The sequence below is a fragment of the Coregonus lavaretus genome (genome assembly GCF_964263955.1).
Source record: "Coregonus lavaretus genome assembly, chromosome: 24".
Classification (NCBI taxonomy): Eukaryota; Metazoa; Chordata; class Actinopteri; order Salmoniformes; family Salmonidae; genus Coregonus; species Coregonus lavaretus.
Genome location: NC_140011.1, coordinates 41,794,311 through 41,820,355, shown reverse-complemented (window position 1 = coordinate 41,820,355; position 26,045 = coordinate 41,794,311). Strand labels below are relative to the sequence as shown.

At 42.8% G+C, this 26,045-nt stretch overlaps 1 protein-coding gene across 1 annotated transcript; it reads right to left on the bottom strand.

Annotated features, from left to right (window-relative positions):
* Window positions 1-9,996: 9,996 nt before the first annotated feature.
* Window positions 9,997-11,287, bottom strand: LOC311099354 (putative nuclease HARBI1; the record flags this gene model as incomplete). Its single annotated transcript, XM_084140072.1, has 2 exons — window positions 9,997-10,287; window positions 10,946-11,287. 2 exons carry the CDS (start codon window positions 11,285-11,287, stop codon window positions 9,997-9,999), a joined length of 633 nt encoding a protein of 210 aa, XP_083996198.1.
* Between the last annotated feature and the right edge of the window lie 14,758 nt (window positions 11,288-26,045).

Sequence of the window (26,045 nt, the reverse complement as noted above, 5' to 3'; positions counted from 1 at the left end):
TCTTTACGCATAGGTTGCTATGTGCGTAAAGTTCTATTTCCATATCAAGGGGTTGAAATGGGGGGGGACATGCATTTAACTCATACATAACTTATCTAGTCATTTATAAGTTTAAATATAGAGCACTTGGCATTTTCATCGTTTAAATATGAGTTTATAACGAGCGAACGACATGTTTGGTTTTTAATCTAACATTCATTTTACTAGACCTACCACACTTTGAAATATGACAACAAAGTACTTGTCTACTCTCAACATTTTAACTGATTGTCACGATGTTGTCATGATTGTGTCTCGATTGTGTCCATCTATTATTGAACACAGAGGTATCTCAGAAATGATGATCAAGGATTTACATTTCCTTTTCAGCTTTATAATAATAATAAGCCATTTAGCAGACGCTTTTATCCAAAGCGACTTACAGTCATGCGTGCATACATTTTTGTGTATGGGTGGTCCCGGGGATCGAACCCACTACCTTGGCGTTACAAGCGCCGTGCTCTACCAGCTGAGCTACAGAGGACCTGTAATTTCCTACATGTCAGAGGCGGCTGGAGTAAGGAGCTATAGGAGGACGGGCTCATTGTAATGGCTGAAATGAAATTAATGGAACGATATCAATCACATCAAACATATGGAAACCACATGTTTGACTCCATTCCAAAAATTCCATTCCAGTCATTACAATGAGCCCATCCTTCTATAGCTCCTCCCACCAGCCTGGACTGGTACCCTTTCTGAAAAATACTCCATATTTGCTATTCCTAATCCTGTGTCATCAACCAAATTTAATCACTTGAAATGGGCATGGTAAACCCTATAACCGACTCAATATTCTCAACATCTTCTAGTAAAAAAACAGAAAATAAAACACATATACTGTATCTCTGTAATGTTTTCTTTTCTGAGTGCTTATAGAGGTTTAATATGGCTACCTGGTTGATCCTGTCCTGTTCCTTTTTCAATATGTTCTCAATATTTGCAGTGGTGGAAAAAGTACCAAATTATCATACTTGAGTAAAAGTAAAGATACCTTAATAGAAAATGACTCAAGTAAAAGTGAAGTCATCCAGTAAAATGCTACTTGAGTAAAAGTCTAAAAGTATTTGGTTTTAAATATACTTAAGTATCAATAGTACATGTATTTGCTAAAATATACTTAAGTATCAAAAGTTAAAATGAAAGTACAAATAAGAAAAAAATACTTATATTAAGCAAACCAGACGGCACAATTTTCTTGTTTTTTTAATTTACGGAAGCCAGGGGCACATTCCAACAGTCAGACATCATTTACAAACAAAGCATTTGTGTTTAGTGAGTCCTCCAGATCAGAGGCAGTAGGGATGACCAGCGATGTTCTCTTGATAAGTGTGTGAATTGAACAATTTTCTGTCATGCTAAGCATTCAAAATGTAATGAGTACTTTTGGGTGTCATGGTAAATGTATGTAGTAAAAAGTACATTATTTTCTTTAGGAATGTAGTGAAGTAAAAGTAAAACTTGTTAAAAATATAAATAGTAAAGTAAATACAGATACCCAAAAAAGTACTTTTAAAAGTATTTTTACTTACATACTTTACACCACTGAATATTTGTCACTACGTTTTTACCTGTTTAAGTCCTGATCTTTAAAGCACGCTGGATTGCAATATCTTGTATGAAAGTTGCTAAAGAAATAAAGTGTATTATTATTATCATCATGCTTTGTGAAATACAAGCCTTGGCTCAAACTGCAGGGTTAGAAACAAGCTCAATTTAGGAGTACAGAAGTTTTGCAGAATATGTGTTCCTTTGGCATGTAACCACACGCCACATCACTGTACCAAGATAAACATACTTTAATAAAGGCTTCTCTTTGACCAACAGGGTGCCCTTGTTTCTTTATTTGGCTGGCTCAGCATGACTGGATGAATTAACAACATTATACTACCAAGATAATCCTGGATTATTTGAGGTAATCAATCACTGATTGCGATATAACTATTTTAACAGAGGACAATAAGATATAACATTTCCAGTCATTTTCCCAGTAAATTACTGGCAGCACAGAAGCCAGTAAATTACTGTCGATTTACAGGACCTTGATTGAAACACAAATGCACAGCATATTACTGGAACACCTGTCTACAGCAACACGCTGTATTTCTAGAATTTACAGTACTTTACTTGAAGCACAGTGGTTAGTAAACTGTTGCAGATTTACAGTGCAGGCAGCTAGTGCCAACGATGGGCAGTATTTCTGTTACATGTATTTGCTAGAGGTATTTCTATAGTTTCAATACCTATTTTGTAATTTTGCATTTCACTGGCCTGACCTATGATTCATGGATTTCGTAACAGTTGAATTAGAATACATGTATTTAGTGTTTTCTAATACAAAAAATAAACTTGCAAGTAGACCGCTTAACTACAACAACTTTCCTTGCTATGACATTAAACCTTAGTTTAATGACATTTGATCAAAATAGAAATAGTTCGAGAGGGCGGATCTCATTAGAATAATACCCAGCAGTGTGCTTTGCAATAATTCATTTTTACATTTAGGTAATTTAGCAGACTCTCTTGTCCAGAGTGACGTACAGTCGGCAGAGCATGGCGTTTGCACCGCCAGGGTTGTGGGTTCGATTCCCATGGGGGGCCAGTATAAAAATAAATTATGTATGCACTCACTATGTCACGTTCGTTCAATGACGGGTCAGACCAAGGCGCAGCGTAACATGCATACGTATAAACAATAAACCAACGATACGTGACGTCCTAAGGTACACACAACAAACCTCACACGGAACAAGATCCCACAACACCTAATTGCCAATAGGCTGCCTAAGTATGCTCCCCAATCAGAGACAACGAGCGACAGCTGCCTCTGATTGGGAAACACACCCAGCCAAACATAGATCTAGACATAATAGATAGAAAACATAGAACTACACAACATAGAAAATCACACCCTGACTCAACAAATAAGAGTCCCCAGAGTCAGGGCGTGACACACTAACTGTAAGTCGCTCTGGATAAGAGCGTCTGCTAAATGACTAAAATGTAAATGTAATGTATATGTGTATTAAAGGTTGATTAAAAAATATATACATCACAGTCATATCAAGGAAAACATTTCTGTAACCGTTACTGAGAATGTTGCTGTAGTAAAGGATACATTGGTCTTCAAAGTATTTTGTAAAAAGATACCTTTTGATGTATCTTTGCCGATCTCTGGCTAGTGCCAAGTACGCTACTGTAATATTCACAGTAACTTGCCACCAGCTTCCTGTAAGTTACTGTAATATCAGAGAAATGATACAGTACAATACTGTAAAATTAACCTACTATTCTGTAAGAAGGTAAATGCAAGTGTAATCTTGATATTGGTATTTTACAGTATTTTACTGTAATTCCATGTGATTGGTGCAAGTAGGTTGGCTGCTAGGTATTTCTATATTTCAGCACTTTTATGAATATTTGATAACACATACAGTTGAAGTCGGAAGTTTACATACACTTAGGTTGAAATCATTAAAACTCGTTTTTCAACCACTCCACACATTTCTTGTTAGCAAACTATAGTTTTGGCAAGTCGGTTAGGACATCTACTTTGTGCATGACACAAGTAATTTTTCCAACAATTGTTTACAGACAGATTATTTCACTTATAATTCACTGTATCACAATTCCAGTGGGTCAGAAGTTTACATACACTAAGTTGACTGTGCCTTTAAACAGTTTGGAAAATTCCAGAAAATGATGTCATGGCTTTAGAAGCTTCTGATAGGCTAATTGACATCATTTGAGTCAATTGGAGGTGTACCTGTGGATGTATTTCAAGGCCTACCTTCAAACTCAGTGCCTCTTTGCTTGACATCATGGGAAAATCAAAAGAAATCAGCCAAGACCTCAGAAAAAAAATGGTAGACCTCCACAAGTCTGGTTCATCCTTGGGAGCAATTTCCAAACGCCTGAAGGTACCACGTTCATCTGTACAAACAATAGTACGCAAATATAAACACCATGGGACCACGCAGCCTTCATACTGCTCAGGAAGGAGACGTTTTATGTCTCCTAGAGATTAACGTACTTTGGTGCGAAAAGTGCAAATCAATCCCAGAACAACAGCAAAGGACCTTGTGAAGATGCTGGAGGAAACAGGTACAAAAGTATCTATATCCACGGTAACCTGAAAGGCCACTCAACAAGGAAGAAGCCACTGCTCCAAAACCGCCATAAAAAAGCCTAACTACCTTTTGCAACTGCACATGGGGACAAAGACCGTACTTTTTGGAGAAATGTCCTCTGGTCTGATGAAACAAAAATAGAACTGTTTGGCCATAATGACCATCATTATGTTTTGGAGGAAAAAGGGGGGAAATTGCAAGCTGAAGAACACCATCCCAACCGTGACGCAGCATCATGGTGGCAGCATCATGCTGTGGGGGTGCTTTGCTGCAGGAGGGCCTGGTGCACTTCACAAAATAGATGGCATCATGAGGATGGAACATTTTGTGGATATATTGAAGCAACATCTCAAGACATCAGTCAGGAAGTTAAAGCTTGGTCGCAAATTGGTCTTCCAAATGGACAATGACCCCGAGCATACTTCCAAAGTTGTGGAAAAATGGCTTAAGGACAACAAAGTCAAGGTATTGGAGTGGCCATCACAAAGCCCTGACCTCAATCCTATAGAAAATGTGTGGGCAGAACTGAAAAAGCGTGTGCGAGCAAGGAGGCCCACAAACCTGACTCAGTTACACTAGCTCTGTCAGGAGGAATGGGCCAAAATTCACTCAATTTATTGTGGGAAGCTTGTGGAAGGCTACCCGAAACGTTTGACCCAAGTTAAACAATTTAAAGGAAATGCTACCAAATACTAATTGAGTGTATGTAAACTTCTGACCCACTGGGAATGTGATGAAATAAATAAAAGCTGAAATAAATCATTCTCTCTACTATTATTCTGACATTTCAGATTCTTAAAATAAAGTGGTAATCCTAATTTCCCTAAAACAGGGAATTTTTAAATAATAATAATAATAATATGCCATTTAGCAGACGCTTTTATCCAAAGCGACTTACAGTCATGCGTGCATACATTTTTGTGTATGGGTGGTCCCGGGGATCGAACCCACTACCTTGGCGTTACAAGCGCCGTGCTCTACCAGCTGAGCTACTAGGATTAAACGTCAGGAATTGTGAAAAACTGAGTTTAAATGTATTTGGCTAAGGTGTATGTAAACTTCCGACTTCAACTTTATTTCTCTGTAATAGACGTCGAAAGGTATAAACAAAGGCTTCCACACTGGCTGTGATTACAGGGCAAAACAGACCAAAAGGACTTGGCAAATCACTCAACCAGTAAAGGTTTAAGACTTACTGACACTCTGATATGTACCCTATACACATTAAATTGTTAAGGCACTACTACCACATATCAGTTAAATTTGTACAGCATTCTCATTAGCAACAAATATAGCCACTTACAAGGCATGCCTGGAAATATGTTAATGAGCCAGCAGTTTCTTTAAAGCAATTCGATTATGAAGGCCTGATTCACGCAGTCTCCTCTGAACAGTTGATGTGGAGATGTGTCTGTTACTTGAACTCTGTGAAGCATTTATTTGGGCTGCAAATTCCTAGGCTGGTAACTCTGATGAACTTATCCTCTGCAGCAGAGGTAACTCTGGGTCTTCCATTCCTGTGGCGGTCCTCATGAGAGCCAGTTTCATCATAGTGGTTGATGGTTTTGCGACTGCGCTTGAAGAAACGTTCAAAGTTCTTGAAATGTTCCAGATTGACTGATCTTCATGTCTTAAAGTAATGATGGACTGTCGTTTCTCTTTGCTTATCTGAGCTATTCTTCCAATAATTTGGACTTGGTCTTTTACCAAATAGGGCTATCTTCTGTATACCCCCCCCCCCTACCTTGTCACAACACAACTGATTGGCTCAAATGCATTAAGAAGGAAAGAAATTCCACAAATTAACCTTTAACAAGTCACACCTGTGAATTTAAATGCATTCCAGGTGACTACCTCATGAATCTGGTTGAGAGAATGCCAAGAGTGTGCAAAGCTGTCATTAAGGCAAAGGGTGGGTACTTTGAAGAATCTAAAATGAAAAATATGTTTTTATTTGTTTAACACTTTTAGGTTACTACATGATTCCATATGTGTTATTTAATAGTTTTGATGTCTTCACTATTATTCTACAAGGTAAAAATAAAAATAAACACTTGAATGAGTAGGTGTGTCCAAACTTTTGACCGGTACTGTAAGTATTCAGACCCTTCGCTATGAGACTCGAAATTGAGCTCAGGTGCATCCTGTTTCCGTTGATCATCCTTGAGATGTTTCTACAACTTGATTGGAGTCCACCTGTCAGAAATTCAATTGATTGGACATGATTTGGAAAGGCACATACCTGTCTACATAAGGTCCCACAGTTGACAGTGCATGTCAGAGCAAAAACCAAGCCATGAGGTCGAAGGAATTGTCCTTAGAGATCCAAGACAGGTATTGTGTCGAGGCACAGAAATGGGGAAGGGCACCAAAAAATGTCTGCAGCATTGAAGGTCCCCAAGAACACGTGGCCTCCATCATTCTTAAATAAAATAAGTTTGGAACCACCAAGACTCTTCCTAGAGCTGGCCGCCCGGCCAAACTGAGCAATCGGTGGAGAAGGGCCTTAGTCAGGGAGGTGACCAAGAACCCGATGGCCTCTCTGACAGAGTTCCTCTGTGGAGATGGGAGAACCTTCCAGAAGGATAACCATCTCTGCAGCACTCAACCAATCAGGCCTTTATGGTAGAGTGAACAGACGGAAGCCACTCCTCAGTAAAAGGCACATGACAGCCCGCTTGGAGTATGCCAAAACAAGATTCTCTGGTCTGATGAAACCAAGATTGAACTCTTTGGCCTGAATGCCAAGCATCACATCTGGAGGAAACCTGGCACCATTCCTACGGTGAAGTATGGTGGTGGCAGCATCATGCTCTGGTGATGTTTTTCAGCGGCAGGGACTGGGAGACTAGTCAGGATCGAAGGAAAGTTGAATGGAGCAAAGTACAGAGAGATCCTTGATGAAAACCTGCACCAGGGTGCTCACAATATCAGACCGGGGCGAAGGTTAACCTTCCAACAGGACAATGAACCTAAGCACACAGCCAATACAATGTAGGAGTGGCTTCGGGATAAGTCTCTGAATGTCCTGAGTGGCCCAGCCAGAGGCCGGACTTGAACACGATCGAACATCTCTGGAGAGACCTGAAAATAGCTGTGCAGCGACGCTCCCCATCCAAGCTGACAGAGTTTGAGAGGATCTGCAGAGAAGAATGGGAGAAACTCCCCAATACAGGTGTGCCAAGCTTGTAGCGTCATACCCAAGAAGACCTGAGTCTGTAATCGCTGCCAAAGGTGATTCAACAAATGACTGAGTAAAGGGTCTGAATACTTATGTGAATGTGATACTTCAGTTGTTGTTTTTTTGTGATACATTTGCAAAAAAAATTAAAAGCCTGTTTTTGCTTTGTCATTATGGGGTATTGTGTGTAGACTGATGAGGGAAAAAAACGATTTAATCAATTTCAGAATAAGGCTGTAACGTAACAAAATGTAGAAATAGTCAAGGGGTCTGAATACTTTTCGAATGCACTGTATATCCAAGTAAATGTCAATAGAAAAACAGCTAAAACAAACAAAAATGCAGTTTGACATAACTGTGTTTGCTGATATTGGCTAGCCAGCTAGCAAGTTTTAGCCAGCATGCATAGCAACCATTTTTGTTCGATTGAACAACCAGTGCTTTTTCATAGCAACTATGCAAATAAAATTACAACCAGTGCGCTTCTCTAGCAACATAACCAATAGAACTAACAACCAGATTTAGTCTGGATTATATTTTCTGGTGGAAGAATGGAATAGTATGAATTTACTTTTAAAATAATGAAAGTGTCATTCATGTTGGTAAACGTTTCATAAAATACAGTGGGGAAAAAGTATTTCAGCTACCAATTGTGCAAGTTCTCCCACTTAAAAAGATGAGAGAGGCCTGTAGAATGGGACCACCCATACACAAAAAAAATTTATGCACGCATGACTGTAAGTCGCTTTGGATAAAAGCGTCTGCTAAATGGCATATTATATTATTATTATTACTGTAATTTTCATCATAGGTACACGTCAAATATGACAGACAAAATGAGATTTTTTTCTCTCCAGAAAATCACATTGTAGGATTTTTTATGAATTTATTTGCAAATTATGGTGGAAAATAAGTATTTGGTCAATAACAAAAGTTTCTCAATACTTTGTTATATACCCTTTGTTGCCAATGACACAGGTCAAACGTTTTCTGTAAGTCTTCACAAGGTTTTCACACACTGTTGCTGGTATTTTGGCCCATTCCTCCATGCAGATCTCCTCTAGAGCAGTGATGTTTTGGGGCTGTCGCTGGGCAATACGGACTTTCAACTCCCTCCAAAGATTTTCTATGGGGTTGAGATCTGGAGACTGGCTACGCTACTCCAGGACCTTGAAATGCTTCTTACGAAGCCACTCCTTCGTTGCCCGGGCGGTGTGTTTGGGATCATTGTCATGCTGAAAGACCCAGCCACGTTTCATCTTCAATGCCCTTGCTGATGGAAAAAGGTTTTCACTCAAAATCTCATGATACATGGCCCCATTCATTATTGTTTCCACCCCCATGCTTCACAGTAGGTATGGTGTTCTTTGGATGCAACTCAGCATTCTTTGTCCTCCAAACATGACGAGTTGAGTTTTTACCAAAAAGTTCTATTTTGGTTTCATCTGATCATATGACATTCTCCCAATCATCTTCTGGATCATCAAAATGCACTCTAGCAAACTTCAGACGGGCCTGGGGCCTGTTGCACAAAACTAGGATAAGGGATTAAGCCAGGATATCTTGGTGATCCTGGCTCAATTGATCCGTAATCCGGTTGCACTAAAGATGGATAGGGGGCAGGAGGATATGTTATGGTATAAATTACCATGGAGATTTATTCTGTGGAGCTAGCCTGCTCCAGACCAGGCTAAATTCCAGGATCTATTTAATCTCATCCCTAATGTCAGTCAGCAGTCACCACAAATGGAAACCAATAGTTATTTCACTGCTCACTATACATTGTTATCACATATAACTAGACCCACTGTCATTATTTAAACGTTTGTGATCATTAATTTCAATGATTTTGGATAAAAAATGATTTTTAGATGATGTTGCTATCATTAGATAATTTACAGTTTCCCATAGACTATAAGGCTATATATAAAATGATAGAATATTAGGGCCACAGAGGGGAAAAAAACACAAGTCATAATATTGTAACCAGTTGTTTTAAAGGAGGACAGTTGTTAAAATGACAGATGTGGGGCATTTCGTGAAATTGTACTTCAGTATGGTTTCATAAACAAAGACATGCTGATGTGCCAGAATATTAAGTATCACATTGTCATAAGTATCAAAACTGTAAAAACAATATGTAGCTTTTCTGCAGAAAGAACCAGCCTCATAAATTTATGACTTTATCCTTTTTCTTCAGTGTGGCCCTAGTACTCTGTCATATAAACAAATACACATTCCATATGAATATAAAAACACAATGTGTAACATTATGTTCCTTTATTGAATAAGGACAAAACAAAGCAGGTAAACCATCAGCTCCTTTCGAAACTGAAGTCACAGTGACTCTACAAGATGGAAAGCACAGAATCCAAGCATATTATACAAAATGATACATACACATTCAAAGGTCTGTATATAACACACCCTGCATGTCTGCACACTAAAATAAATGCAGGACAAATCCATACACATCAACTGAACAGACAAATGAATGGATGCAGTAGCCTCCCTGCAGCCTTGTATTACACACAGTATACCGCACAAACATCATAAGAGGCCAAATTCGTAAAAAAACGAACCCAAAAAAACCCAAATTCCTCTGCCACCGCAGGACATATTTAACCAAAATTGAAAGCACACATACTAACTAAAATAATTCAACACATATTGGTCCCTCAGCAGCCGACCACTGTCGTCATCAGGGAAGATTGCCGGATTGTCCCAGTCCATGGCTGGTGGCACTCTGGGGGCCCTCTCCTTCCTCAGGCAGGCCACATTGTGGAGGACAGCACAAGCCACAGTAATATCACATGCCCTAACAGGGCTGACCCTTAATTTGTGAAGGCAGTGAAAGCGTGCCTTCAGGAGGCCAAAGTTCATTTCAACTCTGGCCCTGGTCCTGGCATGGGCATGGTTGTAGGCCTGCTGTGCTTCCTGGGGGTCTGTGAAAGGTGTCAGGAGAAAAGGCTGGCAGCCATACCCCCTGTCTCCCAGCAACACACCAGAGAATTCACCTGTCAACACAAAATCTCATCATTACTACCTCATAAACACAGTGATATTCTTGACACAGCCATGATGGTTATAAATAGGGGTTGTGTGGCTTACCTTGTGATAGGCACTGATAGATTTCAGAGGCCCGAAAGATTCTGGAGTCATGGACTGAGCCAGGCCATTTTGCCACAACATTGCTGATCACACAGTCAGCATTGCAGACCATCTGAAATCATAAGATGAGGAATATTACACCAATCAATGCACATCACTGGCAATGCAGAGTGTTCGTCAATGGACAATATCAAAAAGTTATGTTCACCTGAACATTAATGCTGTGAAAGGATTTCCTATTCACAAAATCGGCCTCATGGGCACCTGAGGGGGCTTTTATCCTTATGTGTGTGCAGTCCACTGCACCAATGACATTGGGGAAACCTGTCACACAAAGTAATGAGTATCCTACTATGTGTTAACAGTTGTCCTGTAATTTGTAGATCCTCTTACCTGCAATCCTATAGAACTCCTCTTTGATGTCACAGAGTCTTCTGTGGCCAGGGAAGGAGATGAAGACATCTGCTAATGCTTTGATAGCCAGACACACACTCCTTATTGTGCGGCAAATTGTGGCCTTGTTCAGCTGTTCTGCATCCCCCACTGAGTACAGGAAGGCTCCACTAGCAAAAAAGCGCAAGGCCACACAAACCATTTGCTCCACACTCAGTGCATGGCTCCGTGCAGTGCGGTGCTTAATCCTGGGACCCAGTAGTCTGCATAGATACCTGATGCCATCTGCAGAAAACCTGTATCTTTCATATAGATGGTCATCAGGGAAGGCCAGTGGGTCCAACCGGTCCCTGAAGACCCTTTCTCGCCTGAAGGCTCTCCTCAGCACAAGTGCTTCTTCATCCACCACATCTCGCACGAATGGGCATGCCATTGTCAGAGCAGAAAGGAACACACAATTTTGGGCCTTCATATAGGCTAGTGGCCACACCTGGTGCTGGGGGGGTGGGCAAAAGAGGGCGATGCCTTATAACGATGACTTGGTTGTACTGATTGCTGGGAAAATAAAAAAAACCTTAGAAAGATGCCACCGTCCTGTGTGCTCACAATAAGAGCTCATATGTCATGGCTCACTTGACTTTACGAGAATATACCTAATTTTTATTTTGAGCTGTGTCATCTTCTTGGAGCTGGGGGAGGAAAGAAAAATAATGATTAATACATTTGTGTTACAGTTAGCATACAGTGTACATTGAAGGCATATCTCACCTCCCTCTCAAGTTTTTTTATTTCAAGGTCCAGTTTCCTAATTGTCCTCTTTTATATTTCGGACTCCAGTGCAAGATTTTCCATCTTTTTCTTCTTGTACTGAATGTCTATGTCTGCCAGTTCTATTTGGCGCCGGAGGTGGTTGCCATACAACTTTCTGATAGCTTGTGAGCTCTGTGAACACAATACAATTAGCGCACTAGGAATTTGGCAGGATGTGGTGTCCTTTTATTAATACGCACTATGTTGCCAGGCTGGTTTTCCCACTGTATAGCATCTGGGTCCTGTAAAATAAATTAGATTTTTTGATTTTGATGAGGACTCCTCACCATTGTAGAGTAAATAGTACTTTCACAGTCTTAACATGATACCTCATGCCTTCTGGAATCCAGAGAGATGGTCTCCTCCTCATCATCGTCTCCATCATGTGCTGTTGCTGCTGCACTGGGGCCTTCACCCTATCACATTTAATCGGATTCATATTGAAGCTAGTAGACAAGACATGCCAGGCCTACAGTATGCCTTTGATGGAGTACTCACTGGATCAGCATCGTCTGGTGCTTGTGCTGGTGGCTCTAACAGGAACACAGTGCTGCCAGACACTGCAAGGCAATAGGTAAACCAAAGTCAGACAGTCCAAATTGATTCAATATGAATGTGGTTGTATCCCATGTAGAGATGGAAGGACATACCTTGAATGAAGCGGGTGGCATCTTGGGAGGAACCTATGCTCGTCTCTTTCCCCCCAGGGATCCCCTCTAAGACGGGCCTGCCTTTATTTAGCTCCAAGGCCATGTCCTCTGCTGGGGTAAGGTCAGCCTTTGGTGACCCACCACCCGTGCCTTGTCTGTGGGTATTCTTTTTCACTGCTAAAACAGTACAGACAATGTGTGAGCAGGCACCTTCTGGGTACAATATATGCTTGTGCTTTGTTAAATATTAGTCAGGGACCATACCATTCTGCAGAATGTTCTTGTATTTGATTTTGACCTGCTGCCATGTCCGTTTTGGCCCGTTCATGTTTAATCTACACACACACACACACACACACACACACACATTTAATGGAGTCACACTGCAAAAAATTACTTGGTATTTTTGTCTTGTTTTCAGTAAAAATATCAAAAAATTTATCATAGCTTTATACAGTGTGATGGAGTTACTTTACACAATTTCACTCATATCTGCAGTGCATTTCAATTAAAAATTTAACCGTTTCATAATTACAGTACAACTGCATTTTTGGAGATGTGAATTAAATATTTGAATTGTAATTGTGATGTTTCAGCGGAGCGGTGAGTGTGTAATTGTGCACTACTTACGCATTCAGGCGGTCTGCAATACTTTGCCACGCTTTTTCTCTTTGCTTTATCACTGTGGCGGTGTTGCCTTTCTTCTTAATTATATATTTTACCTCCTCGTATGCCTCCATGAGGATTTGTGCTTCCGACGGGGAAAAGTACGCGGCTCTAGTTGCCATGGTAAATCAGTTAATCTGTGATCTGTGGCGGGGTCTATTTGAGTGAGCCGTGAGCGCGCACCTATCCAGGATTGGTTTCACCTGGCTTAATGAATCCGTGTCTGCTCATCCTGGCTTGGTCTTTGTGCAACCAATTAAGCCTGGACGCACATGTTTTGGCTTCATTGAGCTCAGCTGAGTCATTTATCCCGGATGTCTTAATTCTACTTTTGTGCAACAGGCCCCTGGACATGTACTGGCTTAAGCAGGGGGACACGTCTTGCACTGCAGGATTTGAGTCCCTGGCGGCGTAGTGTGTTACTGATGGTAGGCTTTGTTACTTTGGCCCCAGCTCTCTGCAGGTCATTCACTAGGTCCCCCCGTGTGGTTCTGGGATTTTTGCTCACCGTTCTTATGATCATTTTGACCCCACGGGGTGAGATCTTGCGTGGAGCCCCAGATCGAAGGAGATTATCAGTGGTCTTGTATGTCTTCCATTTCCTAATAATTGCTCCCACAGTTGATTTCTTCAAACCAAGCTGCTTACCTATTGCAGATTCTGTCTTCCCAGCCTGGTGCAGGTCTACAATTTGGTTTCTGGTGTCCTTTGACAGCTCTTTGGTCTTGGCCATAGTGGAGTTTGGAGTGTGACTGTTTGAGGTTGTGGACAGGTGTCTTTTATACTGATAACAAGTTCAAACAGGTGCCATTAATACAGGTAACGAGTGGAGGACAGAGGAGCCTCTTAAAGAAGAAGTTACAGATCTGTGAGAGCCAGAAATCTTGCTTGTTTGTAGGTGACCAAATACTTATTTTCCACCATAATTTTCAAATAAATTCATTAAAAATCCTACAATGTGATTTTCTGGATTTTTTTTCTGGATTCCTATGATGAAAATTACAGGCCTCTCTCATCTTTTTAAGTGGGAGAACTTGCACAATTGGTGGCTGACTAAATACTTTGTTCCCCCACTGTAAATAATAAACGTGAGTCTGTGCTATATCATGACAGGTAAATGGGTTTACTGGCCCTCCGCTTCGCATCAAGCCTAACAATGGCATTTACCTGTGACTATATTCATGATAGAGCATGGCCTCTTGTGGCTTTGTCACGATCGTTGAACGGAGTAGACCAAGGCGCAGCGTTGAAGGCAAACATACTTTATTATCCAAAGTGATAACACGAACAAAACAATAAACGATAACGTGACGTCCTAGGTTAAACACAACCAACACGGAACAAACCAAAAGGAACAAGATCCCACAACTACTGTGGGAAAACAGCCTGTTTAAATGTGGTTCCCAATCAGAGACAACCAGCAACAGCTGACACTCGTTGCCTCTGATTGAGAACCACTCTGGCCAACATAGAAATACAACAAACTAGATAATAACATAGAACACAAACACATAGAATCTACACACCCTGGCTCAACATATAGAGTCCCCAGAGCCAGGGTGTGACAGTACCCCCCCCCCCGGACTGCGACCGCGCCTCAACATAAACCAAACAGGGGAGGGCTGGGTGGGCATTCCTCCTCAGAGGCGGTTCCGGCTCAGGGCTTGCCCACCACCCTCCAATAATCCCCCCGTAGCGCCCCTGGTCCGGTCTGGCCCCGCTGGCTGGAGCTGGACTGGACATCGTAGGAGCGGATTGCTTAAGCTCCGGTGTGGAGCAGCTGACCGGTACCTGACCAGGCACCGGTGACCCAGGCACGGGTTGTGCCGGACTGACGACGTGCACCCCTGGCTTGGTGCGTGGAGCAGGAACGGGCCGGACCGGGCTGACGATGCGCACCCATGGCTTGGTGCGTGGAGCAGCAACGGGCCGGACCGGGCTGACGATGCGCACCCCTGGCTTGGTGCGTGGAGCAGGAACGGGCCGGACCGGGCTGACGATGCGCACCCCTGGCTTGGTGCGTGGAGCAGCAACGGGCCGGACCGGGCTGACGATGCGCACCCCTGGCTCGGTGTGTGGAGCCGGAACGGGCCGTACCGGGCTGACAATGCGCACCCCTGGCTTGGTGCGTGGAGCAGGAACGGGCCAGACCGGGCTGACGATGCGCACCCCTGGCTTGGTGCGTGGAGCAGCAACGGGCAGTCCGGGCTGACGATGCGCACCCCTGGCTTGGTGCGTGGAGCAGGAACGGGCCTTACCGGGCTGACGACTCGCACCCCTGGCTTGGTGCGAGTGGCAGGAACAGGCCGGGCCGGGCTGGCGACGCGCACCGTAGGCTTGGTGCGAGGGGCAGGAACAGGCCGGGCCGGGCTGGCGACGCACACCGTAGGCTTGGTGCGAGTGGCAGGAACAGGCCGGGCCGGGCTGGCGACGCGCACTGTAGGCTTGGTGCGAGGAGCAGGAACAGGCCGAGCCGGGCTGGCAACGCACACCGTAGGCTTGGTGCGAGTGTCAGGAACAGGCCGGGCCGGGCTGGCGACGCGCACCGAAGGCTTGGTGCGAGGGGCAGGAACAGGCCGAGCCGGGCTGGCGATGCGCACTGTAGGCTTGGTGCGAGGAGCAGGAACAGGCCGAGCCGGGCTGGCAACGCACACCGTAGGCTTGGTGCGAGTGTCAGGAACAGGCCGGGCCGGGCTGGCGACGCGCACCGAAGGCTTGGTGCGTGGAGCAGGAACAGGCCGGGCCGGGCTGGCGACGCGCACCGTAGGCTTGGTGCGAGGGGCAGGAACAGGCCGGGCTGGGCTGGCGACGCGCACCGTAGGCTTGGTGCGAGGAGCAGGAATAGGCCGGGCCGGGCTGTGGAGACGGATAGGAGACCTGGAGTGAAAAGCTGCCACAACCTGTCCTGGCTGAATGCCTACCTTCACACACTCTGTGTGAGGCATCAGCACAGGACGTGCAGGGCTGTGTACCCGTACTGGCATAACAGCACGTGACACTGGCGCAGGATATCCGGGACCGAGGAGAGGCACTGGAGGTTACGAGCCCTGAGCCGGCACACTCCGTCCTGGCTGCATGCCCACCTTCGCACGACAAGTGCGGGGTGCTCGCACAGGACGTACCGGACTATGCCGGACCACTCGTGGCACATTACGCAGCTCCGCAAACCCCGGAGCCTGCCCAGTCTCATGCTGCCATGCCTGAGTACGGGGAGTTGGCTCTGCTCTCCATCCAGGCTCCGCCAACCTGCCTTCTGGCCCCCCAAACCCGGTGGCCTCCTCTCCTAATCTCCCAAAACAACCTGTGGCAGCCTCCTGCTGCCCCGTCGCCCATGCCGTGTGCCCCCCCCCCCTAAAAAATTATTGGGGGTGCCTCTCGCCTGTCCGACCACGGCCTGGTTGACGCCGCTTCTCCTCTCCTGCCTGGGTCTCCCCCTTCATAGCCTTCCGGTACCGGACGGCCTCCTCCTCCGTAATCTGCCCCCAACCGAGGAGGACATCCACTAGAGTTACCTCCTGCGTGTGTTCCTGGACAAGCTGCTTGGTCCTGGTATGGTGGGATCTTCTGTCACGATCGTTGAACGGAGTAGACCAAGGCGCAGCGTTGAAGGCAAACATACTTTATTATCCAAAGTGATAACACGAACAAAACAATAAACGATAACGTGACGTCCTAGGTTAAACACAACCAACACGGAACAAACCAAAAGGAACAAGATCCCACAACTACTGTGGGAAAACAGCCTGTTTAAATGTGGTTCCCAATCAGAGACAACCAGCAACAGCTGACACTCGTTGCCTCTGATTGAGAACCACTCTGGCCAACATAGAAATACAACAAACTAGATAATAACATAGAACACAAACACATAGAATCTACACACCCTGGCTCAACATATAGAGTCCCCAGAGCCAGGGTGTGACAGGCTTACTGCTTAAATATCTTACCCATTTCAGCCATAGAAAAATGCTTTGTATGTTTATTCATTTTTTTAAATTAATTTGATCAAAATATAACCTATTTATAATCCTCGAAACCTTTTAAATCCTAATGGTTTAGGCCAGGATTCAATCAGATCAGCGGTAGCCAATGGTAAATGACAGATCCATAGCTCTTGTTCAGGCAGTGTCAGGGGTGTAATTGCAGTATGAGCTGTCAAAACGGTGAGCTGGACACCGTCCTTATAGGGTATATCCCAGCTGTATTTTAATTGAAACAGTGATAGAAAGTTTAGGCTCTATCAATTATAGAAATAGTCTAATGACACTCAAATTATTATTTTTTAAATGAAAACATAACCCACAAAAGCCCCCAAGCTACAACATTGTGCATTCCCGTGTTCCAGTGTTTAAACATGTGACGTAATCTTGGCCTTAATTCACAATTTCAAACCTACCTTTGTCTAAGCAGTTCCGTGTATGCAAACATAAGGAGTTCATATTTATACACCAACAACGTCATTACGTTAAAAGCCAGACTAACATGGAAGGGACTGAATGCATCCTATGACAACATGAATACAAGGATGTGGAAATACAACCAGTGAGGAGAATCAGGGCATGTTACAGTAATACTAATACCACTACTGCTACTGCTACTGCTACTACTACTAATAATAAGAATAATACATTGTATTTGCACCTTTCAAGATACCCAAGGACACTTACAGAGTAAAAATATAATAAAAAAGGAAATATAAACATGACATTACTAAGAGCAAAGTACATTACAAAAAAGAAGCATGGCATCAGAATACAACAGAACTATACAGGGGATCTGTTAACAGTAATACAGTACAGTAACAGGGGATCTGTTAACAGTAATACAGTAACAGGGCATCTGTTAACAGTAATACAGTAACAGGAGATCTGTTAACAGTAATACAGTAACAGGAGATCTGTTAACAGTAATACAGTAACAGGAGATCTGTTAACAGTAATACAGTAACAGGAGATCTGTTAACAGTAATACAGTACAGTAACAAGGTATCTGTTAACAGTAATACAGTAACAGGGGATCTGTTAACAGTAATACAGTAACAGGGGATCTGTTAACAGTAATACAGTAACGGGGGAACTGTTCACAGTAATACAGTAACAGGAGATCTGTTAACAGTAATAAAGTACAGTAACAGGAGATCTGTTAACAGTAATACAGTAACAGGAGATCTGTTAACAGTAATACAGTAACAGGATATATGTTAACAGTAATACAGTAACAGGGGATCTGTTAACAGTAATACAGTACAGTAACAGGGGATCTGTTAACAGTAATACAGTAACAGGGCATCTGTTAACAGTAATACAGTTTCAGGGGATCTGTTAACAGTAATACAGTAACAGGAGATGTGTTAACAGTAATACAGTAACAGGAGATCTGTTAACAGTAATACAGTACAGTAACAGGGGATCTGTTAACAGTAATACAGTACAGTAACAAGGGATCTGTTAACAGTAATACAGTTACAGGGGATCTGTTAACAGTAATACAGTAACAGGGGATCTGTTAACTGTAATACAGTACAGTAACATGGGATCTGTTAACAGTAATACAGTTACAGGGTATCTGTTAACAGTAATACAGTAACAGGGGATCTGTTAACAGTAATACAGTAACAGGGGATCTGTTAACTGTAATATAGTGACAGCGGATCTGTTAACAGTAATACAGTAACAGGGGATCTGTTAACAGTAATACAGTACAGTAACATGGGATCTGTTAACAGTAATACAGTAACAGGGGATCTGTTAACTGTAATACAGTACAGTAACATGGGATCTGTTAACAGTAATACAGTTACAGGGTATCTGTTAACAGTAATACAGTAACATGGGATATGTTAACAGTAATACAGTAACAGGGGATCTGTTAACAGTAATACAGTAACAGGGGAACTGTTAACAGTAATACAGTAACAGGATATCTGTTTACAGTAATACAGTACAGTAACAGGGAATCTGTTAACCGTAATACAGTAACAAGTTATCTGTTAACAGAAATACAGTAAAGAGGATCTGTTAACAGTAATACAGTAACAGGGGATCTGTTAACAGTAATACAGTACAGTAACAGGGTATCTGTTAACAGTAATACAATAAAAGGGTATCTGTTAACAGTAATACAGTACTGTAACAGGGGATCTGTTAACAGTAATACAGTAACAGGGGATCTGTTAACAGTAATACAGTCACAGGGGATATGTTAACAGTAATACAGTAACAGGGGATCTGTTAACAGTAATACAGTAACATCAGCAGACCATGTCAGGGTGAATGTGTAGGTACAGTATGTTATGTTAATATAGGGTACAGAAGGAGGAGTTGAGACATACTACTGTATTCGATGGGATACGGCCTTATCTTGGACTGTAATCGTATTCGATGCTTGCTGTTTTACACAGAGTCAAAAACACACCAGCATGATTGGCAGACACAATGTTCTGTTCTGTATGGAGGTTGACTTAGAATGATCAGTAATATAGGATGACTGTATACACCAGATAATAGAATGCTGCTACTGGTCCTTGTTCCTGTGGTGCTCTAACATCCTCTGTATGATACTGCCCCCTGCAGGGCCCACTGAAGAAACACTATGAAGAAACTCTATGAAGAAACACCAAACCAGGGAAAGGGAAAGGGGAGATACCTAGTCAGTTGTACAACTGAATGCATTCAACTGAAATGTGTCTTCCGCATTTAACCCAACCCCTCTGAATCAGAGAGGTGTGGGGGCCTGCCTTAATCGACATCCACGTCATCGGCGCCCGGGGAACAGTGGGTTAACTTCCTTGTTCAGGGGCAGAACGACAGATCTTTACCTTGTCAGCTCGGGGATTCGATCCAGCAACCTTTCGTACACTATATTCATATAATCTAGAAACCATCTCATAGAAAACAAACAACTCTGAGCATTATGGTCCCATTAATATTTGAACATTAATATTTACATAACATGTCAGGGATTAATTGGATAGTGTTCCCTGTAATATAGCTATAATATACAGTTATTGTCCTTGACAATATATTCAATCAACCACACAACTTTCATGTTAACAGTTCTTTAAAACAAGCAATTCATAAACAGCATAAACATTTCATAAACATGTGTGATATGATTGATTGATTAATTGATTTTGTCCAGTGACCAGCCCACATGATATTAATGTGAACATGTGAACATATTCACTAATACAAAGTATCAAACACTAAAAACTAAGATATACATACACACCATAACAAAAAATTTAAACAAATGAAAAACAATTTTCATGAGGTCAGGCCTTCAAATCAGGAACAGTAAATTCTGCAAACAAAAACAAAGGAATATAAATAATACACGTTCTGTTAGCCAATACAATCTGTTTTATCAGAGTCTTCTGTTCAGGGTTATCAAAATATGTGTTATCAGTAGAGAACAGCTGATTGGTCATACTACAGTGAGAACTCCAGACATTCTATAGCTCACACACAGTTCTGTTGTCCAGGACAGGGGAGCTGCTGTAAAGGGGAGGGGAGGGGATGGGAGGGGAGGGGAGGGGATGGGATGGGAGGGGAGGGGAGGGGAGGGGAGGGGAGGGGAGGGGAGGGGAGGGGAGGGGAGGGGAGGGGGGGAGGAGAGGAGAGGAGAGGAGAGGAGAGGAGAGGAGAGGAGAGGAGAGGAGAGGGGAGGGGATGGGAGGAGAGGAGAGGAGAGGAGAGGAGAGGAGAGGAGAGGAGAGGAGAGGAGAGGAGAGGAGAGGAGAGGAGAGGAGAGGAGAGGAGAGGAGAGGGGAGGGGAGGAGAGGGGCGGGGAGGGGAGGGGAGGGGAGGGGAGGGGAGGGGAGGGGAGGGGATGGGATGGGATGGGAGGGGAGGGGAGGGGAGGACTGCTTTGTGTGGCTGTGAGGCTGGGGGATGTGTTGTTCTCTGCTACGGTAGAGTATGTCTTCATGTCCTACGTATGTCCTATGTATGTCCTATACTGAGTATACAAAACATTAAGAACACCTGCTCTTTCCATGACATAGACTGACCAGGTGAATCCAGGTGAAAGCAATGATCCCTTATTGATGTCACTTGTTAAATCCACTTCAATCAGTGTAGATGAAGCGGAGGAGACAGGTTAAAGAAGGATTTTTAAGACTTGGGACAATTGAGACATGGATTGTGTATATGTGCCATTCAAAGGGTGAAAGGCACCTAAAGGACTATCAGACCATGAGAAACAAGATTCTCTGGTCTGATGAAACCAAGATTGAACTCTTTGGCCTGAATGCCAAGCGTCACGTCTGGAGGAAAACTGGCACCATCCTACGGTGAAGCATGGTGGTGGCAGCATTATGCTGTGGGGATGTTTTTCAGCGGCATGACTGGGAGACTAGTCAGGATCGAGGGAAAGATGAACAGAGCAAAGTACAGAGAGATCCTTGAGGAAAACCTGCTCCAGAGCACACAGGACCTCAGACTGGGGATTCCAACAGGACAACGACCCTAAGCACACACCCAAGACAACACAGGAGTGGCTTTGAGACAAGTCTCTGAATGTCCTTGAGTGGCCCAGCCAGAGCCCGGACTTGAACCTGATTGAACATCTCTGGAGAGACCTGAAAATAGCTGACAGAGCTTGAGAGAATCTGCAGAGAAGAATGGGAGAAACTCCCCAAATACAGGTGTGCCAAGCTTGTAGCGTCATACCCAAGAAGACTCGAGGCTGTAATCGCTGCCAAATGTGCTGCAACAAAGTACTGACTAAAGGGTCTGAATACTTATGTAAATGTGATATTTCATCTTTTTATTTTCAATAAATTTGCAAAAAAATCTAAAAACCTGTTTTTGCTTTGTCATTATGGGGTATTGTGTGTAGATTGATGTGGGGGGGAAAACCATTCCATCCATTTTAGAATAAGGCTGTAACATAACAAAATGTGAAAAGGGGTCTGAATACTTTCCGAATGCACTTTATTCGTTTTATTTTAAATATTTATTTTAAATAAATGTTAGAATTTTTCTTCCACTTTGAAAGAGTAATTTATGCAGCTCATTGACAGAAAATGACAATTAGATAAATTTTAATCACACTTTGTAACACAACACAATGTGGGAAAAGTCAAGGGGTGTGAATACTTTCTGAAGGCACTGTGTGAAAATTCAGTTCCCCATCATGAGTGAACTGCTCTTAGAAAATAACACACCCAGTGTGAGTCCCAAATAGCACCCTATACACTATATAGTGTATTACCTTTGACCAGAGCCCTATGAAGTAGTGTAGGATCCTTCTCCTGCATCCTGTTGTTCTATAGCAGGGGTATTCAACTCTTACCCTAGGACACGTGTCAAACTCATTCCACGGAGGGCTGAGTATCTGCGGGTTTTCGCTCCACCCTTGTACTTGATGAATTAAGGTCACTGATCAGTAAGGAACTCTCCTCACCTGGTAGTCTAGGTCTTCATTGAAAGGAAAAACCAAAAGCCCGCAGAGACTCGGCCCTCCGTGGAATGAGTTTGACACCCCTGCCCTACGAGGTCCGGAGCCTGCTGGTTTTCTGTTCTAACTGATCATTAATTGCACACGCCTGGTGTCCCTGGTCTAAATCAGTCCCTGATTAGAGGGGAACAATGAACAAAAATTGCAGTGGAACTGACTTTGAGGTCCAGAGTTGAGTTTGAAGGTGAAGGGTTGTAGTGTAACATGGCGGAAAGGGGAAAAAAATTAGAAAAGTGGAACATGTTTTGAGTGAGTATGTAATGGTGGACTACACAGAACTTTTGGAAGGGCTACTGAAGAAAATCGAACGTGATAAGAGTGAGGATGAATTAACTGCGGTGCCTACACCTGTCATATTCTTCTTGGGGTAAAGGCTGAACCCTATGGGCCCTTCCCTTCCGAAATTCAAAAGATGCCAGGTGTAAGCAAAATTCTGTGTGTGTGAATCATTTGGAATAAGATTCTAGCAACTTTGCACAACTCTTAGAGCAACATAAATCCATTGTTTTTGTCAAAATTGCTCAAGCTCATTACAGTTGGTTGGGAATCATTGATGGACAGCAATGTTCAAACCTTGTCTCTGATTTTCAAGCTGATTTAAGTCAGGACTGAGACTCAGGAACACTCAACACCTCTTGGAAAGCCATTATGGTGTATCTTTTGTATTAACATTTGTGTAATTGTCTCGCTAAAAAATACAACTCTAGCCAAGGGTTAGGTTTTCAGAAGACTGAGGTGGGTTTTCACATAACTTTTTATCTGGGCTTTGCTCCTTTCATATTTCTTATGATCCTGACCAACTCCCTAGTGTCACGGATCCCCCGGGTAACTGCTGCTCATTCCGTTCACATGCACCGGAGGTCTACGTTACCGACCTTCTAGGTGTCACTGAACTAGATCATTGCTCAAGCTCATAACATTTGGTTGGGAATCACTGGACACACACACACACACACACACACACTCTACGTGTTTGTAGAGTGTAGAGTGTGCGTGCCTGTGCGTGTCGCTTTACAATCTGTGTTGTTCCATAAGGTGTAGTTGTATGTCATCGTTTTTTTTATTCATTTTTTATTTTACTGCTTGCATGAGTTACCTGATGTGGAATAGAGTTCCATGTAGTCATGGCTCTATGTAGTACTGTGCACCTCCCATAGTCTGTTCTGGACTTGGGGACTTTGAAGAGACCTCTGGTGGCATGTCTTGTGGGGAATGCATGGGTGTCTGAGCTGTGTGCTAGTAGTTTAAACAGACAGCTCGGTGCTTTCAACATGTCAATACCTCTCACAAAGACAAGTAGTGATACAGTCAATCTCTCCTCTGCTTTGAGCCAGGAGAGATTGACATGCATGTCATTGATGTTAGCTCTCTGTGTACATTTAAGGGCTAGCCGTGCTGCCATGTCCCTCTGTGTGGCACTCGACCATATGACTGGGCAGTAGTCCAGGTGCGACAAAACTAGGGCCTGTAGGACTTGTTTTGTTGATAGCAATGTCAAGATAGCATCAATATGTTTTGACCTTGACAGTTTACTATCCAGGGTTACACCAAGCAGTTTAGTCTCCTATTCCACGTTAGTCATTACAAGATTTAGTTGAGGTTTAGTGAATGATTTGGCCCAAATTCAATGCTTTTAGTTTTTTTTAATGTTTGAATTTATTACTAGCTTATTACTTACCACCCATTCTGAATCTGACGGCAGCTCTTTGTTAAGAGTTGCAGTGATTTCACTTGCTGTGGTAGCTGACGTGTATAGTGTTGAGTCATCAGCGTACATAGACACACAGGCTTTACTCATTGCCAGTAGCAGGTCATTAGCGAAGATTGAAAAAAGTACGGTTGTGTAGATCTTTAGGAAATAAAATGTATTTAATTTTAAGTCAGCAACATTTTTAAAAAGTTCAAGGGGGTGTAGACGTTCTATAGGCACTCTAAAACAAGCTCATATCATGGCTTCTGATGTGGTACGACAGTTGGACTAAGCTCATGATGCATTTCCATTATATTCTTTAACAATCAATGGCAATTTATCATTCATTTCAAAGTCCCCCCCCAAAAAAATGTATATACCAATCACAGAATATAGCGTTAAAGCCCTCACTTTTACTATGTTCACAGCAGAAATATTTATCTTATAGTTATTTATATCTCTGGGAAAAGAGCGAACAAAAAGGAACTGACTTTCAAACTACCAGTTGCCTTATCGCCCATTTTATGTGACGGTAAACATCCTTTAGAATATCTAATGTGGGGTACACCATATTAATATCACATTTCCTGATTGGAAATCTTATAAGTGAGGGACACACTGAGTGTACAAAACATCGGGTTCTTGGTCACCTCCCTGACCAAGGCTCTTCTCCCCCGATTGCTCAGTTTGGCCGGGCGGCCAGGTCTGGGAAGAGTCTTGGTGGTTCCAAACGTTTCCCTTTTATGAATAATGGAGGCCACTGTGTTCTTGGGGACCTTCAACGCTGCAGAAATGTTTTGGTACCCTTCCCCAGATCTGTGCCTCGACACAATCCTGTCTCGGAACTCTATGGACAATTCCTTTGACCTCATGGCTTGGTTTTTGCTCTGACATGCACTGTCAACTGTGGGACCTTTATATAGACAGGTGTGTGCCTTTCCAAATCATGTCCAATCAATTGAATTTACCACAGGTGGACTCCAATCAAGTTGTAGAAACATCAAGGATGATCAACGGAAACAGGATGCACCTGAGCTCAATTTCTAGTCTCATAGCAAAGGGTCTGAATACTTATTTGCAAACATTTCTAAAAACCTGTGTTCACCTTGTCATTATGGGGTATTGTGTGTAGATTGATGAAGAACATGTTTTTATTTAATCCATTTTAGAATAAGGCTGTAACGTAACAAAATGTGGAAAAGGTCAAGGGGTCTGAATACTTTCCGAATGCACTGTATATCTTGATTAGATAATTATTCAACCCCCTGAGTCAATACATGTTAGAAACACCTTTGGCAGCGATTACAGATGTGAGTCTTTTTGGTTAAGTCTCTTCAAGCTCTGTCAAGTTGGTTGTTGATCATTGCTAGACAGCCACTTTCAAGTCTTGCCATAGATTTTCATGATGATTTAAGTCAACACTGTAACTAGGCCACTGAGGAACATTCAATGTCATCTTGGTAAGCAACTCCAGTGTAGATTTGGCCTTGTGTTTTAGGTTATTGTCCTGCTGAAAGATGAATTCGTCTTCCAGTGTTTGTTGGAAAGCAGACTGAAGCAGGTTTTTTAAAATCTATAATTGTTTCCTTTTTATCCTAAATAACGCCCTAGTCCTTTCCAATGACAAGTATACCCATACCCAGTGTTACTCAGTGATGTGTTGCGTTGGATTTTTTTGCATTATTACTTAGTGCCTTATTGCAAACAGAATGCATGTTTTGGAATATTTGTATTCTGTACAGGCTTCCTTCTTTTCAATCTGTCATTAAGGTTAGTATTATGGAGTAACTACCATGTTGTTGATCCATCCTTCCTCTCTGGCAACGGAGTTAGGAAGGACGCCTGTATCTTTGTGACTGGGTGTATTGATACGCCATTCATAGCCTAATTAATAACTTCACCAAAGGGATATT